This window comes from Macaca fascicularis, chromosome 9, assembly GCF_037993035.2.
Source record: "Macaca fascicularis isolate 582-1 chromosome 9, T2T-MFA8v1.1".
Lineage (NCBI taxonomy): Eukaryota > Metazoa > Chordata > Mammalia > Primates > Cercopithecidae > Macaca > Macaca fascicularis.
Window position 1 is genome coordinate 48,907,903 of NC_088383.1, and position 18,447 is coordinate 48,926,349.

The 18,447-nt window shown below is 37.6% G+C and overlaps 1 protein-coding gene and 1 non-coding gene across 9 annotated transcripts in view; both read right to left on the bottom strand.

Annotated features, from left to right (window-relative positions):
• LOC135965066 (uncharacterized) overlaps positions 1 to 18,447 on the bottom strand; it is a 78,828-nt gene that overhangs the window by 3,081 nt on the left and 57,300 nt on the right. For 5 of the 8 annotated variants that reach the window (XM_065520546.2, XM_065520545.2, XM_065520544.2 and 2 more), the window contains 5 exons: positions 8,216 to 8,330; positions 7,838 to 8,011; positions 5,841 to 5,947; positions 4,104 to 4,241; positions 1,436 to 1,491 (listed from right to left, as the gene is read on the bottom strand). In XM_065520546.2, the coding sequence (XP_065376618.1) occupies positions 1,436 to 1,491; positions 4,104 to 4,241; positions 5,841 to 5,947; positions 7,838 to 8,011; positions 8,216 to 8,330 (590 nt within the window). Of the gene's footprint in view, positions 1 to 1,435; positions 1,492 to 4,103; positions 4,242 to 5,840; positions 5,948 to 7,837; positions 8,012 to 8,215; positions 8,331 to 11,339; positions 11,562 to 12,191; positions 12,774 to 18,447 lie in introns of those variants that run through there. The other 3 variants (XR_012417229.1, XM_065520547.2, XM_074000715.1) reach the window with 3 other exon arrangements.
• LOC135965228 (U6 spliceosomal RNA) lies at positions 2,766 to 2,872 on the bottom strand. Its single transcript, XR_010578154.1, has one exon. It is a non-coding gene; the product is annotated as a U6 spliceosomal RNA (small nuclear RNA).

Sequence of the window (18,447 nt, forward strand, 5' to 3'; positions counted from 1 at the left end):
TCTTCCAGCTCACATATAAAATAGAAACTATGAGTTAATTGACTGTTTATGCTTTCAGTGAGGCTCCAGATCAACAGTGAACTACTAGTAAAGTTTTGGAGGAGTCAAAAGAAACAGATTTTCATATGAAGCAGATTTTCAGCTACATGGGGGATCAGCACCCTAACTCTCATTGCTCAAGACTCAACTGTAATTAGTTCTCACTTACTAAATCCAAACTATGTATTGTAAAAATTAAATAGAGCCCAGAAGTTCAATACCAGCCTGGGCAACATAAGGAGATCCTGTCTCTACAATAAATAAATAAATAAATTAATTAATTAATTTAAAAAACCATGTTTCTTCATCGGTTATTGTGGGAGTTCAGTCAGGCTGGTGAAAAACATTTTAATATGAAGTTATAGGACATAGACACAAATCTTCTTGGAAGGCCAGAGGGTTTTGTAAAAGTCTCAAGATAAGGTTATGGCTGAAAGCAGCCTAATTCTTACCTTGATTAAATAGCTTAAAGTGGGTACAAAGGAAGGTAGAGTAGTTTATCTAAATAGCTTATTTACTTATGTGGTCTTAAGACTAACTTTTGATCACCCATGGGCAGGATGGCTCTCCTGGGGTGGGGGTGACCAGATTAATTACCCACAGGTGTGTTGACTCACAGCCTTTGTCATTAAAACTTTGCTAATAAATGCCCACAGGGCCAGCTAGCCAGGACTGTGGCTGCTGACTCTTTACAGCACCTTCCTTGGTGTCTGTAATCAGTTCAGAACCCTTGCTGCTCTTTCACTGAATATGGGTGTCTCGGTATGTGTCTCAATCATCTGTAGGACAGACCGCCGCAGGTTATAATATTCAAATGTTACAGCTTTCTGTTATTAATTCCTACTTTTCATTATTAGATGTTCAATTCTTTGTGGCTTGTAATTCAGGGCATGTAAGCTACTTTATAATTTGTAATAAAATTTGTTTATAAATATATGAATTCGTTAATATATGAAGCAGATTTTCAGCTGTTTAAATTAAATTGGCTAACCTAAGCATCCCCTATTACTGAGCTCATCAATCACAACAAGGGTTATACATTTTATAACAAGCCTAAGTTGTTAGGACAATTGAGGAAACATACAATATACAAATTTAAAAATCGCATTACTTATGTATAGAAAAGTATTATATAGGATTTTAGGGACCATAATTAAACAAATATTTTTTCAGATAATATTTTTTGAGATTATAAACTACCTACAATGAAATTATTAACTAATTCTGAATTATAAACTAAAAATTAAAGCTACATATATATATACACACACACACATATGTACATATGTAAACACATGCTATTTACACATTGCTTTTTGAATTGCCTTTTTGTGATCAACACTTCCATAATCTTATGGTAGCACCACCAAGAGTAGTTTACTATCAGAAGTCTTACCTGGACCGGCATTTTTAGATAATTTTCGTATATATTCCAAAAGTTGTTGATGAATGCTAGGTATTAAAATGTAATAAATAAAATTACTATTTTAACACTGATATTATAAAAAACATTTACCAAATGTATTAAGTTCTTAAGAGTATTTCAGACAATATCAGAGCTAATATCAGAACATTACTTATTCCATAGACTTTAAGTTTGTTAGCTCTATGAACTTATTAAGTTTCTAATTAAAGAAGAATTAAAGTAAGATGAAATAGTCATGAATTGAGGGCAGTATAACTCAGTAAATTAACTACAGTTAGCTTGGCTTAATGGAAAATGTTCCTAACTCAGAAAAAGTTCTAGCATGTTACCAATAGGTACTTTTTGTTGAACAAGCTGCTTCTCTTAGGCTCAATGTCTTCTAAAAATGAGGATTTTAGAGCCTCATTTCACTAGGTTATTATAAAGATTTAACGAGATAACATTTTTTAAATGCTCAAAGAAATAGTGAAGCAATGAAATAACTTGTTCTTGAACCTTGTTGCTGAAACTATTTTAAAATTCCCAATAAAACCCAATGTGTTGGCCTGGTGTAGTGGCTCATGCCTGTGATGCAAGCACTTTGGGATGCTAAGACAGGAGGATTGCTTGAGCCCAGAAGTTCAAGACCAGCCTGGGCAACAAGGGAAGACCGTGTCTCTACAAAAAATAAATTTAATATTTTTAAAAAAGTGTTTCTTCATAGGTTATAATGTTCAAATGTTGCAGTTTTCTGTTATTAATTCCTACTTTTGGTTATTAGATGTTCTAGTCTCTGTGGCTTGTAATTCAAGGCATCTAAGCTATTTTATAATTTGTAATGAAATTTATTTATAAATGTATTAATTCATCAAATTGGATAACCTGATTATCCTCTATTACTGAGCTCATCAGTCACACCAAGGGCAGAAAACTAATAGATGTCAGCATCTGGCTCGGACTACTACGACTCTTTATCTACCTCCTTAAACCTGAACTAACAAATCTTTGTTAAAATGAGGCTTAGTCACTATGTTCATTTCCAGCTGCTGTGGAAGACAAAACCCTACCACTATTTTTTGTAAGTTCCACAAAGAAGATGCAAATTGTTATTTTCTCATTTCTGAGATGCCTACTTACAACATATTTGCACAGAAGATCCTATGTGTTACTCACCACATCTCATTTCATACATCACCTTAGATAAATATTTTTTGTATGAAAATCACAACTGCAATACTTGGTGCCACGCATTTTGCTTTGACTCACACCATTTCCTTGGAGCTAGTTAGAAAGTAGTCAAACGTCCTTTTTGGGTACTGCAAGAAATATGCAACACTTCAAAGATTTGTGTGCCATCCTTGTGCAGGGACCATGCTGATCTTCTCAACATTGTTTCAATTTTAGTATATGTACCACTGAAGCCAGAACAGATCCCAACTTTTACACATGAAGACTGATCAATGATGGATGAGGCTTAGCTCTGTTAAATCTAACTAACTTACTTGAGATAGAGTGAAGTCTATTGAATGGCTTCATGGTAATGCAGAATTTGAAAATATTTTAAAAACTCGAGATAGAGATGCAAGTAGCATGGGAGATTTTTGCTTTTAGGAAAAAAGAATCACTTGAGGGGACAACTACAAGTTGGAACCGACTACAAATTTGGAAAGATGACATAGGATCTTACAGAATAAGATGAGGCCTTCCACTACCTATAAAATGGTGCCTCACGGGATATAAATTGCCAGAGATATAGATCTGGTAACAAAATAAAAATGGATCTCTAATTTATTCCTGTAACATTATTTCAACCTGTCTTACAGTTTTAAACTATCACAACTAATATTTGCTAGAGAAAATAGAAAAAAGTCATTGAAAGGATAACTTACCATGAAGGTCTAGGCCAAGTCCAGGCTAAGATGTGGGTTTCACATCAGGTTTTGAGTGGGAGGAGAAGGGTCAATTTGCTCACTATGTGGGTGGCTAAAGTTAAAAGTCCTAGCTGCCAGAGCAGGGTGCTGGTACTTTGGAAATAATGGCTGAGAATATGTATGTGAACTTTAAAAAACTAATGACTTTGAAGTCTACATATGGATCACCATAAAGGCTGAGGGATCTATGTCAGTAAGGTCACAAAGGTCAATCATTACCAGACTGCAGGAGCAGTTTCAGTGGCAATGATGCAGCAATAGAATCAATGGAAACAACAAAATTCCTACTTTTATACATGAAGACTGGTCAATGATGGATGAGGCTGAACTCTGTTAAATCTAACCAACTTACTTGAGATATGGCGATTTCCGCCTCCAATCTTTTTGACTTATACAAAAAGAATGTCTTCCTTGGACTTAGGGAACCCTTTGGATTTTTTTTTTTAAATTCAAGTATTTAGATATGGAAGACAGCCCCTAGGGGACACTATCAGGTTTTCTGCTAAAGTGGACGTTTCAAGACCCAAATAACTAATTAGAAAAATCAACTAGACAACATTAGGGATAAAGTTGTTGAAAGTCCTTAAATAAAGAATCTTGGACACGATACTCCTAACTAGTCTAGCTTTTTGCCTAGTTTCTGGCTGATGAAGTGAACTAACTCACATTCAAAAACTACCTGAAACAAACTATAAAATCTCACCTAGCCTCTAAATGTAAACACTTACTGATCAAATCCACAAGCAATAGCATAACGTACTGCAGTCATTCCACACGTATCTTCAGCAAAGACGTCAACATTTCGCAGAAGCAGCATGCCGACTATCTCTGATGATCCATGACATACAGCGAGCATGAGAGCTGTGCTAAAATAACAAAGAGATCACTTCATTATTATGAGCAGAACCAATTTAATATGTGCCTGTCAGTGTAGAATTAACCATTTACATGTACTAACAAACATAAATATCTTGAGTGCTCAAATGTTTATCCTTGTAAATCACCACGAAGGCTTAAAGGAAGGAGCAAAAAGACTCATGTCCCAATGGGATATGGCATACTAGAATTGACTAATATAAAGTCCTTTGAGGGGCAAGAAATTATGCTCTGTTCACTAATCTAACAGAGGCAAAGATTTAAGTGAAGAATTATCTATTCCTTCCTTAGTCTGATGTAATAGTTTATACTTCAAAATCAGCTAGAAGTCAGACCAGTGACAGCAATCTGAAGGCTTAAAATAATATTAGGAATAATGATATTAGTAGTAGTCATGGTAAGTTTAGTTAATGATGCTGATAAGAATGTATGAGATCCTGAATTAAATGCTGTTGATATTCATAATGTTACTTCAATGCAATCATCCTTAAAGGACATATTATTATTCTCTTTTTCATATAGAAAATCATACTTGGTATTAAGTAATGTTTGCAAGGTCACACCTATCAAGTGAGGAAGCTAGAAATTAAACTCAGTCTTGTATGAATCAAAAGCCTCTTTGCTCTTTATTACTCACCTATGGCTTATCTTAATTAACTAAAATGTTAATCCAATTAAAGATGTATTTCTTCCCTCTACCCATACAAATTAAAAATAAAAATACACTATGAATAAAAAAGGAAAAATAATAATAAATTCACAGTATCTGGTGATAGCAATTAATAGTCACATAGGGATAACCTAAAATTAATATTCTTCAAATGAAACAACTTAAAGCAAACAGTTACCCTAAAGACAAAATGGTTTTAAACTCCTATTTCTATTTAATTTTGTTTTTTTTTCCTTTGGGACAGAATCTCGCTCTGTTACCCAGGCTGGAGTGTGGTGGCACTATCTCAGCTCATTGCAACTTCTGCCTCCAGGTTCAAGCGATTCTCCTGCCTCAGCCCCCCGAGTAGCTGGGACTACAGGCATGTGCCACCATGCCCAGCTAATTTTTGTATTTTTAGTAGAAACGGGGTTACACCATGTTGGCTAGGCTGGTCTCAAACTCCTGGCCTCAAGTGATCCAACCACCTTGGCCTCTCAAAGTGGTGGGATAACAGGCGACAGTTACCATGCCCAGGAAATATTGCATTTTTTAAAAAGTGTATAAAAAACAGAAGTCAGAAAAATACTATAAAAGTGTTAATCATTCAATATTGAATTATAAAGTAAACTTAAAAAGTTCATACTTCTTAAAACTAATAGAGAACCACTGTAGCTAACAGAAGATAATGCAACCAAAAACATCAGATTACACATAGGAATCAGTCAATATAATAAGAGAAGATAAATCCTACTATATACTGTTCTTTATGTTGACCAGTCAAAATAATTGCTTTTCTTCTGATAATTTGTGTTGATATTTTCACTATAATCTAATAATTTTAAGTAAATGTTATTTAAAATTGTTATTACTCTAGAACAAGTGTTATTACTCTAGAACACTGCACAAGTGTTTTTTAATAAAAAAAGAAATACTATACCATTTAAACCTATTGACTGCATTCGCATTTGCATTTTTTGTCAGTAAAAATTCCACAATTTGCTGACTTCTTTTCGTTATGGCCAGTAAAAGTGGTGTGAGGCTAGCCTGTAAAATAGCAAAACAATTTAAAATTCAGGAAATTACATATTTCTCAGCTGAACTGAAAACCTTATATAATATCCTATGAACTTAAACACATAAAATAGAAAGTAAGTCAATAGCAGTCCCTTCTTTGTCCCTTTTCTGTGCTTTCCCATGCACTGCACCTTCCCTTGTAAATATTCAGCCTCTGCATCACCATGTTAACTCTGGTTATCTCCAAAAATCATTATATTATAATGATTTTATGGTTTCCCATCTAAACCAAGAGCTTCTTGAGGGCAAGGGCTGTATCTTTTATCTCTATATCCTTAAACCCTAAGACATAGTAGTAAATACTTTGTTTTTGACTAAATTAGTAATCTAAATTGTTACTTCTAAAGCAGTGTTTCTTAAACTATATTCCAAAGGATAATTACCTTACCAGAAGCACTATACCTCAACAGATTCTACCATTATCTATTTTCAAGAAATATTATAAAACTGTGAATTAAATGTCCATTATTCAATAAATGACTTGAGCTTTGACTATTCCTTATTTGACAATATATTTCTGTGGCAGACATTAACATTTGACAAATTATAATTTCAGGGATACAGATCTGAAAGTTTCCCAAGAAAAATGGAGGTTTCCTTTGGGTAATACCAACTCGCTTGATTCTCTTCTATCAATAATCCCAAGATCCCAGATGCCGATGTCAAGCACACCTGTTCTACATGGGTCACTAAGGAAGTGACTCTAAATTAATAGAGATTGGCTTCAAATGAACTTTGATTGCTTATTATTAAATGGTCCATGGGGTTTCTCCTATTACAAGACAATAGAATTTTATCTCAGCTATTAAAAATTCAGTATGAAAGATTATTCTCAATTATAATGATAATCCTAAGATTCTAATGTATATCTACTTCTTAAAATTCAACAATCCATTTTTATTCTGGTTTCTATGTAGTTGCTACTTAATTTTTGGCAAAATATCAAAAATATGAATAAAATGACTTATTAATGAAAGTTCTAACTCATCTATATGGATTAGCATAATAGAAGCCACTAAATCACTTGAATTTTAAGGGACAATTCTGAGGAGAAGGATGTAATATTTTCTGCAATAGGCATAACCTATTCAAATATAACCATGATTAATCTAAAAAGGCTTAAAGGCATTTTAATAGAAGATAATTATTTGTGGTTTATATACAGAAAAATCATTGTTTAAAAAGTCTTCTAAATTCTAGAAGTCAACCCCATTATTAATAAATTAATGTAAAATATAAACTATACAAACTATATATTATAAACACCTATCAACAGTCTTGAATACCTTGAAATCTTTACCAAAATATACTATGAAAGAGGAATTGATAACTGAAATATTTGCAGAGGCAAAAGAGATAAGTCAAGTAAGTGATGTAACTAGGTGGGCACAGAAGCAAACTGGAAACATATGCTTTATGTAAAGCTAGAACGTCTTCAGAGTATGCCAAACAGTCATATGGGCTCAAGAGACACCAGATTCAATCCTTTAAGAGGAAACCCAGATTTCTGCATATTTTCTAAATTTTACATGTTGACTCAATTTATGCAGGCAAATTTTGCTTTCCTCTAGTTTTACACTAACTGGAAAGAAAAAAAACACTTGTGTGGGAAAGAATATTTGAAAAACTTTTACCTTTAACAAATTCAAATATTTACCATCAATGCACAGAAAAGCCATACTCTCTAATAGTTCTTGTAAAAACATAAATATTTAAAGTAAAATCTTAGACAATTAACTTCTTTCAAGCTATTTTCATTCAAGGAATGTTTGAGCTTCCAAATATAAAAAACCGTACACATGTTAATGTTAAAACAAATTGATTTCAAATATTTTGAAAATAACATTGGTTAATGTCTACCTTGTTTTGCGTTTCGACGACTGCACCGTGGGACAGCAGTTTTGCCACCACTGACAAATTCTTATTATAAACAGCATAATGGAGAGCTGTGTTGCCATACACATCTACAATATTTAGACCGGCACCAGAGTCTACCAGAATATTTGCACAATCCTCCCTCTGGCATTGTAGAGCCTGTCAGTATTAAAGCAAGAATTATTATAAACTAAATAATTTATAATATAAATTATAAAGAATATAAATTATAAAGTATAGGAAATCAAAATAAATATTCCACAGGTTTCAAAACTAGTTGTATTTCAATGAGATAAATTCATTTTTATTCTATGTATTTAAACTAAATCTATCTCCTGCTGAAAAAAACTGGCTACTGTTTACCTTCATCAGAGGTGTCCTGTTTTCACCATCAAGGACGTCAAGCTGGCACTTTCTGTCTACCAGAAATGTTACTACTTCCGCATGGCCGTTGACACAGGCCCAGTGTAGAGCAGTCCTGTGAGAGTGAGAGGACTTGTTGGCAAAGTGTAGTCCACTGTCTCAAAACATACAATTATTTATGTAATTGTAAACATTAAATGCCATGCTCTTTTTCTGCCTTCAAAACAAATATTTAATATTCTCCTGAAGAAAGTACAGCATTCATTTGCTCTCATTACTCACTGCATTAATGAAAGAGTGGTCCATCTGAATAGAAAGAGCTTGGTCTTTGGATTCAGTTCAACTTGGGCTTGAATATTACTTTAAGGTCTTTCACTTTCTAGCTGTCACTTAAACTTTCTGCACCTCAATTTTCTCATCAATGAAATGAAGATGAATACAGCAGTTATCTCACTGGTTATCACTATGATGCCTCAATGAGAATCTATGCAAAGTATTTTGGAGAGTTCCTAGCACATGTAACAGCTCGGGAATTGTTAGATACTATAATTATGACTACTGCTTAACAAAGACAACATTTTAAGTAAAATGGTGCAATTATGCCTACTTTGTGGTGTGTTTTAAAGGTTAGAGATAACATTGTGTTTTAATGATTCTAAGATGCTCAATTTCTCATATTTTAACATTTCTGATTGAAATGCCACTTATAATTCATTATTTATTGCCACTATGTTTGGCAGAAATTTAAACAATCTTTTACTGGTGCATAAAATAAGGAGGCATCACACAATTCACAGTGCCTTCCAAGAAGTGGAATATAGTATATACAACAGGACAAGGGCAGTCCTAGTCACAGGATTAACACTGAAAAAAATTTTAGCCTTTTAGAGTACTAAGCAAAAGGAGAGTTGACATAAAAACAACAAATTATTAAAACACAGTACTTCTTTAATATTTTAAAAGCTTCAAGCCAAAGGAAACTTGGGATTCAAATAAATAGGTATGGCTCATCTAATTCTGTATTTAGATTTATAGAATGTATGTAAATTCTATTTAGATTTATAGAATACATGTAAATTAGGTATTTCCAATGATTAATATTGCTATTTAAAGCTATTATAAATTTCCAAAATTACTAGTTTCTCACTTCAGAAGTGTTTTTGTTTGAAAGATGAGAGGAAAAGCTTCAATTGAGATTCAATCCTAATACTCCAATTTTAAATCTCTCACTTTGCTCAGGCTGAGCAAGTAAGTGTGAAATTTTTAAGGATGAAAGGGTCTTGAGAGTTAGAATGTATCTTCTACATAATAGGCATTCAGCTTACATGCGATAAATGGATTAAAAGAATGGATCAGTACAGTTGGGAAGTTCAGTATCTTAAAAAACTGCTATAAATAAAGCACTTATATTTGCTCTTTTATTTTTCTAATAACACTACACTAAAGCGATTAATCTATAGTTATTGACATGTAATAAATCTATATAATAAAAATGTGTCTAATAAAATATGTAAATCAATAAGCACAGATAAAAAGATTCTCTTCTGAAGATGCTAAAAGTTCACAGAACATACTAATCCACAAAAAATAAAAATTAAAATATAGAAAGCAAGAAACTATTTTATCTGTGTAAAATTCATATTGCTGCTCCTCCCAAAAATTATTTTATTAATAATAAACTTTTACTAATAGCATTGTCCATGCTCAATGCAGAAATCAAAGATAATAAAAAGGAAAAACATTTTATATAAAAACAAATGTCCTTCACAAATTTTATATTTTGTACATAATTTCAGATAACACAAGACCATAGTCTGTGTATGTATAATCAAACTGAACTTTACTTTACCCTCACTTAGTATACCAAAATACATTTTCAAATGTCAACATATTTCTGAATATATTTCTACCTTGAGTGATCACATATTATCCCATGCTGTAAACTCACTGAAATGTACTTATAAAAGCCATTAAATGGATTTTTAATACATTGATATTTCAAGCAGTGCTCAGAAAAGAAATTGTATGTTTCATTATTTTCTAAAAATATTTTTGTGTAATAGAATTGACCACTAATGGGCATATACAATTTTTTAAATATGGTACTTACCATCATATTGTCTATTTGAAAAGTCATCTGCAACTTAAACTTTAAGGAGTACTATAAATATCACTGCTTTTTATCCGCACAAACTTTGTGGATAGAGAACAGTATTTGACTCCTTTTTTAAATTAAATGCCTTCCCTAACCAGGAACACTAAATTTGTTTCCTTTGTGCATAGGTCACTTGCAGATCTTACAAAAGGACTTTGCCCAGTTTTAAATTACAGGCCAAGTACTTTTTTTAGATCTGCAATTTAGATCTCTAATTTAAATTGCCCAATTTTAAATTAGAGGGATTTTTGTTGATTTGAGTGAATTCTCTATAAAATGAAGAGTTTTAAATCTAATATATATATATACACACACACACATATAGTAAATATTTTTACAAGTATGCTGCCTTTTATTTTTTCTCATATGCAGGGTGGTTTAATTTTTGTTTTACTAAATTGCCCTTCAGAATGCTTGCTTCTGACAATCTTAGAAAAGTTTTGTCAACATAAAAATATATCTGTGTAAATAGGCATATATGTTTTCTTCTGTTATTTTTATCATTTTGTACATTAAAAACTTTTAATCTATATTCCATCAGGAACTTATTTTCTGGCATAAAAATCTAATTTTCTCCAAAAAGCAGGCATTTTACTTAGGAAACTAATTCTTTTCCTAGTAGTATAAAGTGTGACCATTACCAAGTTCTAAATTCTTACATATGTTTGGGTGTTTCTGGATTTTCTATTCTGTCACAATTAATTTACCTGTCTTTTCAGCTGTTAGTAAACAATTTGTGATTTTTTTTATTTATTTTATTTTTTATTTATTATTATTTTTTTTTTAGAGAGAGAGAGAGATTCTCTGTCACCTAGGCTGAATTGCAGTGGTGGGATCTCCGTTCACTGCAATCTTCACCTATCGGGTTCAAGCAACTCCTGTGCCTCAACCTCCCCAGTAACTGGGATTACAGGCACCCGACATCATGCCTGGCTAACTTTTGTGATTTTGTAAGAGATGGTGTTTCACCTTATTGGCCAGGCTGTTCTTGAACTCCTGACCTCAGGTGATCCACTCGCCTCAGCTGCCCAAAGTGCTGGGATTACAGGCGTAAGCCACCGCGCCCGGCCCATCTTGTGCAAGTTAATAGCGCATTTTGGTATCTAGAAGGGCAAGACTTTTCTACTCCATTACAAAATATGTAAAATGTCATCACAATAGTAAAAGCCTGTGTAATTCAAAAAATGTTAAAACGTTGATAACTTTATTTGGTTTATGTAAAATTGATAAAGAACTCGCATCTTAAGAAAAATCAGTCTTCTTAAGTTCAAGAACATAAACCATCTTCCCACCTCAAAGTTTCCTTCTAAGGTCCCTCAGCAAAGAACATATTTACATAGACATTCATTGATATCAAAATGGATATTGGACTTTATCCAAAGAATGTTTAGCCAAGAAGTACATATATTATGGGAATTATTTCATTATGCACCATTTCATAATGTAGCTAACATTATCTTTTAAAGCTTGTACATTAAAAGTAAAATCCTGTATGTACTTAATTTTGTGAGTTAAATCATTAAAATTCTCTACACAGTGCTCTGTGAGAGGAAGTAGGAGTGAAGGAGAAAGCAGCTAAAGTTTGGGGTTGATTTTAAGGTGGCCTGGGCCTTCTGCCCAGCAGGGCGCCCCCATCCCAGGCCTGGGGGCCTGCCCTGGAAGAAGGCCTAGACCCTGGGGCCCATGGTGGCCGCCCTGCCGCCAGCCATTCCTCCACCTGCTCCCTTCCTCCCCAGGCCCCCCAGCCCCCGACTCTGAAGGGGAAATCCTCCTGCAGCCACCATCTCCTTCTGCAGTCCCGGCTCAAGCAGGGCCTGGTACCTCTTCCTGGCGTCTTTTACATTAAGGTTGATGGTCTTCTTCTTCACTGTCATCTTCTGCAACTTTGAGACTTGGCCCCGGGAGGCAGCTTTATGGATCTTTCTAAGATCCCCGTACTGGATGATGTAGGAGTCGTTGTTGGTGTACACTAGCTGGCTGAAGGGGCTCGGGCGCTCCTGGCCCGTGGGCAAGTCATTGCCACCACCGACTGGAGAGAGCCACTGCATGGCTGCGGCAACCTGCTAGAGAGAGCCCGCGCCTCCGGATCGCCCTCCCCCAAACCCCTCCGTTGGCCCTAGCTTCCCGCTAGCCCTTCCCCAGCCACCACCCGCCCCCTCCCACCCAGATCGTCCTTGCCCTTCTTCAGTCCACGCAGTGCCTCGACACCCGTAAAAAGTTCTGTTTTCGCCAAGCTCTTGCACACTCAGGCCTCTCTCAGCAGAAACGCGCAGAGCAGAGCCGTTAGCCATCAGGACATGCGCAGCTCAGCAGGCTGAGGAGACAAGCGCCCTGGCCACGTTCCCCAGGCACCGCGTGCAGGTGGCAACTGCCGCTCAGGCACTTCCGTGTTGGCGGGCCTCCCTGGAACGGAACATGGGGGGCGCCATGCCACACGGCCCGCTTGACATAGCCACTCCCGGCCCCTCCTCGACCTGCGATCCAGGAGCTGGACCCTGGCACTGGGCACGGTGCAGCCTCTGGGGTGGCACTGAGGGTCAGTTCCCGCCCTCCTGCAGTCAGAGACCCACCCCCTGATTTAGGCGCCCCAGAGGCTTCTGGCCTAAGGATTCGCGCTGCTGGTGAGGCTGACAGTGTCAGGGTTGCAGCCCCTGCTGCTGCGTGCCATGTTCAGGTAGGAGCTGTACCTGAGTCCATGGTGGAGTCTAATTTTGTATTTTTTTTTAGTAAAGACGGGGTTTCTCCATGTTGGTCAGGCGGGTCTGGAACTCCTAGGCTCAGGCGATCTGCCCAGGATCACACAGTCCTGATCCCGGGACAGATTGCCTGAGCCTAGGAGTTCCAGAACTGTCTGACCAACATGGAGAAATCTCATCTCTACTAAAAAAAAAAATACAAAATTAGCCGGGCATAGTGGCACATTCCTGTAATCCCAGCTACTAGGGAGGCTGAAGCAGGAAAATAGCTTGGACCCAGAAGGCGGAGGTTGCAGTGAGCCACCCGTGGAACATGGGCGGCGCCATACCACACAAGCCCGCCTGACATAGCCACTCCCGGCCCCTCCTCGACCTGCGATCCAGGAGCTGGACCCTGGCGCTGGGCACGGTGCAACCTCTGGGGTGGCACTGAGCGACTGTTCCACCCTTCTGCAGCGGGGGACCCACCCCCTGACTTAGGCCCCCTGGAGGTTTCTGGCTCAAGGCTCCGCGCTGCTGGTGACGATGACAGAGGGGACGAGTCACCACACCAGGCCGATGTATTCTTTTCTGATGAATAAATTGACTGGGTGCCAATTTATCATCAGAAAATATGGATTACTTCACTAAACCATCTCCCAAACCTCTCCTCTCGGTGCTCTGCCTTGGTTACTTTTTTTTTTTTTTTTTTTTTTTTGAGACAGAGTCTCGCTCTGTTGCCTGGACTGGAGCGCAGGGGCGCAATCTCGACTAACTGCAACCTCTGCCTCCCAGGTTCAAGCAATTCTACTGCCTCAGCCTCCCAAGTAGCTGGGATTACAGGTGTGGGCCACCACGCCCAACTAATTTTTGTATTTTTTAGTAGAGACAGGGTTTCATCATGTTGGTCAGGCTGGTCTTGATCCTGATCTCATGATCCACCTGCCTCGGCCTCTCAAAGTGCTGGGACTACATGACAAGCATAAGCCACCGTGCCCCACTGTAATTTTTTTTTTTTTTTTTTTTTTTTTTTTGAGGCAGAGTTTCGCTCTGTCACCCAGGTTGGAGTGCAGCGGCGCATTCTCGGCTCCCTGCAAGCTCCGCGTCCTGGGTTCACGCCATTCTCCTGCCTCAGCCTCCAGAGTAGCTGGGACTACAGGTGCCTACCAGCATGACTGGCTAAATTTTTTTGTATTTTTAGTAGAGACAGGGTTTCACCGTGTTAGCCAGGATAGTCTCCATCTCCTGACGTGATCCGCCCGCCTCAGCCTCCCAAAGTGCTGGGATTACAGGCTTGAGCCACCGTGTCTGGCCAATTTCTTTTTTCTTTTCTTTTCTTTTTTTTTTTTTTTTTTTTTTTTTTTTTCTTGAGATGAGCTTCTCTTTTGTCGCCCAGGCTACAAGGCAATGGTGTGATGGGCTCACTGAAACCTCCGCCTCCCAGGTTCAAGCGATTCTCCTGCCTCAGCCTCCTCAGTAGCTGGGATTACAGGCATGTGCCACCATGCCGGCTAATTTTGTATATACATATGTATATTTTTTTAGTAGACACAGGGTTTCTCCATGTTGGTCGGGCTGGTCTCAAACTCCCTACCTCAGGTGATTCACCTGCCTCGGCCTCTGAAAATGCTGGGATTACAGGCATGAGTCACCACCGCCTGGCCAGTTACTTTGCAATTTAAGTAACATAAATGCTGGCTGGGCAAGGTGACTCTGGCCTGTACTCCCAGCACTTAGAGAGGCCCAGCCCAGTGGATCACCTGAGGTCGAGGTCGAGACCAGCCTGGCCAACATGGAGTGAAACCCTATCTCTACTAATCATACAAAAATTAGCTTCTACTAAACATACGAAAATTAGCTTGCGGCCTGGCACGGTGGCTCAGGTCTGTAATCCCAGCACTTTGGGAGGCCAAGGCGGGCAGATCACCTCAAGTCAGGAGTTGGAGACCAGCCTGGCCAACATGGCAAAACCCTGTCTGTACCAAAAATATCCGGGCGTGGTGCTGCCTACCTGCAATCTCAGCTACTAGGGAGGCTGAGGCAGGGAGACTCACTTGAACCTGGGAGGCAGGGGTTGCAGTGAGTGGAGATCAAGCCATTGCACTCCAGACTGGGCAACAGAGTGAGACTCCTTCTCAAAAACAAAGTCTAACTAAAAATAAAAATAAAAAATAAAAAGTCTAACAAATTGTAGAGACTACATTTCTTTAACTTGCAGTGTTTCCTTTGTTAGTTTACACTAAAATTTAATTATTTGTTCCAGAATAGGCTAGAAAGGAATAATGGCCTCTCTTTTCCATTGGAGATGAAAAATAGGAATGATTATTCTTGGCTCTTCAGGAGTCCTTGAAGGTCCTTGGATCTTCACAAAGGAACTCACAATTTCTGTTCTTCTGACTTTTATCCCTAGTGAAATTGATTCTTCCCCATTAAGCATCAGTAAAATGACCAAAATAACGATAACGTGAAGAAGGGTTAATAACTAAAAACATATTCAAATATACATGGCCAACACTAAGACCTTGATCAACAAAAGGACAAAGAAAATGAATGCACTTTTAACACATACATGTATACATGGGACTATGTTCTTTTCACTAGTAGCGATTAAAGAAATGCTAATATAAAAAAGAGTAAATGAACCATCCTACACTATTAAAGGGGCATAAGAAAGGAATATCGATGGTCCAGTTAATAATACTACCAAAAAGGCATACTAATATTTTTCTGGGGGCATTGTAAATTAGCATAGTGCTTTTTGGAGGAAATCTGCCAATATGTTTTTAAAAATAAAAGGATTTAATTCTCTTTGATCTACTGGCTTATGCTTTGGAATTTATTCTAAGGAAATTGTTCAAATGAACAAAAATATACATAAATGAAATTATTTGTTCCATCATTATTTTCAATAGGGAGAAATTAGAAATTACTTAAATTCATCATAGAAATGTGGATAAATGATAGACTATCAACTTAGAAACAAATTGTCTTCTTGGCCAGGTGCGGTGGCTCGTGCCTGTAATCCCATCACTCTGGGAAGCGGAGGCGGGTGGATCACTTGAGGTCAGTAGTTCTAGACCAGCCTGGCCAACATGATGAAACCTGGTCTCTACTAAAAATACAAAAATTATCTGGGCATGGTGCACGCGCTTGTAGTCCCAGCTACTTAGTAGGCTGAGGCAGGAGAATTGCTTGAACCTGGGAGCTGGAGGTTGCACTGAGCCAGGATTGTGCCACTGCACTCTAGCCTGGAGGACAAAGTGAGAACCCATCTCAAAAAAAAAAAAAAAAAAAAAGAAAGAAAGAAACATATTGTATTCTCTCTTAGAAAGGGTAGATGAATGGAAAAGTATTAATAATGAAAATAACCAAAAATTGGACTTATAAACTATGGAATTATAACTATTAGTATTTGAAAATCTATGCAGATCTACAATTCTTCACATGGAATTACAAAATTCAACATTTATGAATACCTAAACATAAGTTTGATAAAATCTGATCTATGCTGATGTAGGGGTATTTATAGTCTTATTTTTTTAGACGGAGTTTTTGCTCTGTTGCCCAGGCTGGAGTGCAATGGCACAATCTCGGCTCAGTGCAACCTCCACCTCGTGGGTTCAAGCAATTCTCTTGCCTCAGCCTCCCGTGTAGCTGGGATTAAGGCACCTGCCACCACACTCAGCTAATTGTTAATAGAGACAAAGTTTCACCATGTTGGCCAGGCAGGTCTCAAATTCCTGACCTCAGGCGATCCACCCACCTCAACCTCCCAAAGTGCTAGGATTACAGGTGTGAGCCACCGCACCCAGCCACGGGTAGTCTTTACTGATCCCAGTTCATGTGATTATTCATATGATTTGCCACTAGGGATATTCCATAATATGCAGTATATTTATCACATTACCTTTCTAAAATCTAAATATTTTTGAATTGTGATTTCAAAGAAATCTGACTTTGAAATCTTAGTTTGAAATCTGATCCTAACGATTTCAGATAAGCTATTGGAAAATATTACAAATGACAAAAATTGTGCATTAAGATTAAATTGTTGATTAATTTAAGTCACCTTGTAGCCGAGTGTGGTGGTTCATACCTGTAATCCCAGCACTTTGGGAGGCTGAGGCAGGTGGATCACGAGGTCAAGAGATCAAGACCATCCTGGCCAACATGGTGAAACCCCATGTGTACTAAAAACACAAATATTAGCTGGGCGTGGTGACACACGCCTGTAGTCCTAGCTACTCGGGAGGCTGAGGCAGGAGAATCGCTTGAACCCAGGAGGCAGAAGTTGCAGCGAGCCAAGATCGCACCACTGCACTCCAGCCTGGTGACAGCAAGACTCCATCTCAAAATAAATAAATAAATAAATAAATAAATAAATAAATAAATAAATAACTTCGTATATCATAAGGATTTAATTTTAAAAAAAACTTTTTTGTAAAATATATGTATATTAGTATTATTAGTTCTTATAATTTCATCAATGTGAGGCATGAATAAAATTTGTTAAGTTAAAACTTTCATTATACATTCATTCATTCATTCATTTATTTTCAGACAGAGTTTCGCTCTATCATCCAGGCTGGAGTACAGTGGCATGATCTCGGCTCACTGAAATCTCTGCCTCCCAGGCTCAAGCGATTCTTGTGTCTCAGCCTTCCAAGTAGCTGGGACTATAGGCATGCGCCACCATGCCCGGCTAATTATTAAAAGTCCTATAAGAACATTAGAGTTCTGGGATTATTTTTTGTTTATTTAAGAGACAGGGTCTCACTGTATCACCCAGGCTGGGGTGCAGTGATGTGATCATAGCTCACTGTAGCCTTGAACTCCTGGGAAAAGCAATTCTCTCACCTCAACAACCCCAGTGGCTAGGACTAAGGTGCTTGCCACAACGCCCAGCTAGTTTTTAAATTTTCTGTAGAGATAGGTCTCACTATGTTACCCAGTCTGGTTTCAAACTCCTGGGCTCAAGGGATCCTCCCAACTTGGCTTCCCAAAGTGCTAGGATTACAGGTGTGAGCCACCATGCCAGGATAAGAACATGAGATTTCTCTTACCATCTGTTTATATCTAAGTGGAATAGTATAGTATTATGTGTCAGTGTTGAATTATTTTAAAGTATTATGCACTGAAACATGCTAATAATCTGGGTCAGTTTCTATCTTGACCTAGGCTTAAACATATTAGCTAACAAGAGGGGCCCAAAATATTGATTACACACCATCTCCTAATTTATTTTTTTGAGACAGAGTTTTGATCTGTCACCAAGGTTGGAATGAAGTAGCATGATCTCGGCTCACTGCAACCTCCGCTTCCCCTGTTCAAGTGATTCTATGCCTCAGCCTCCTGAGTAGCTGGGATTACAGGCATCCACCACAAGGACCAGCTAAGTTTTA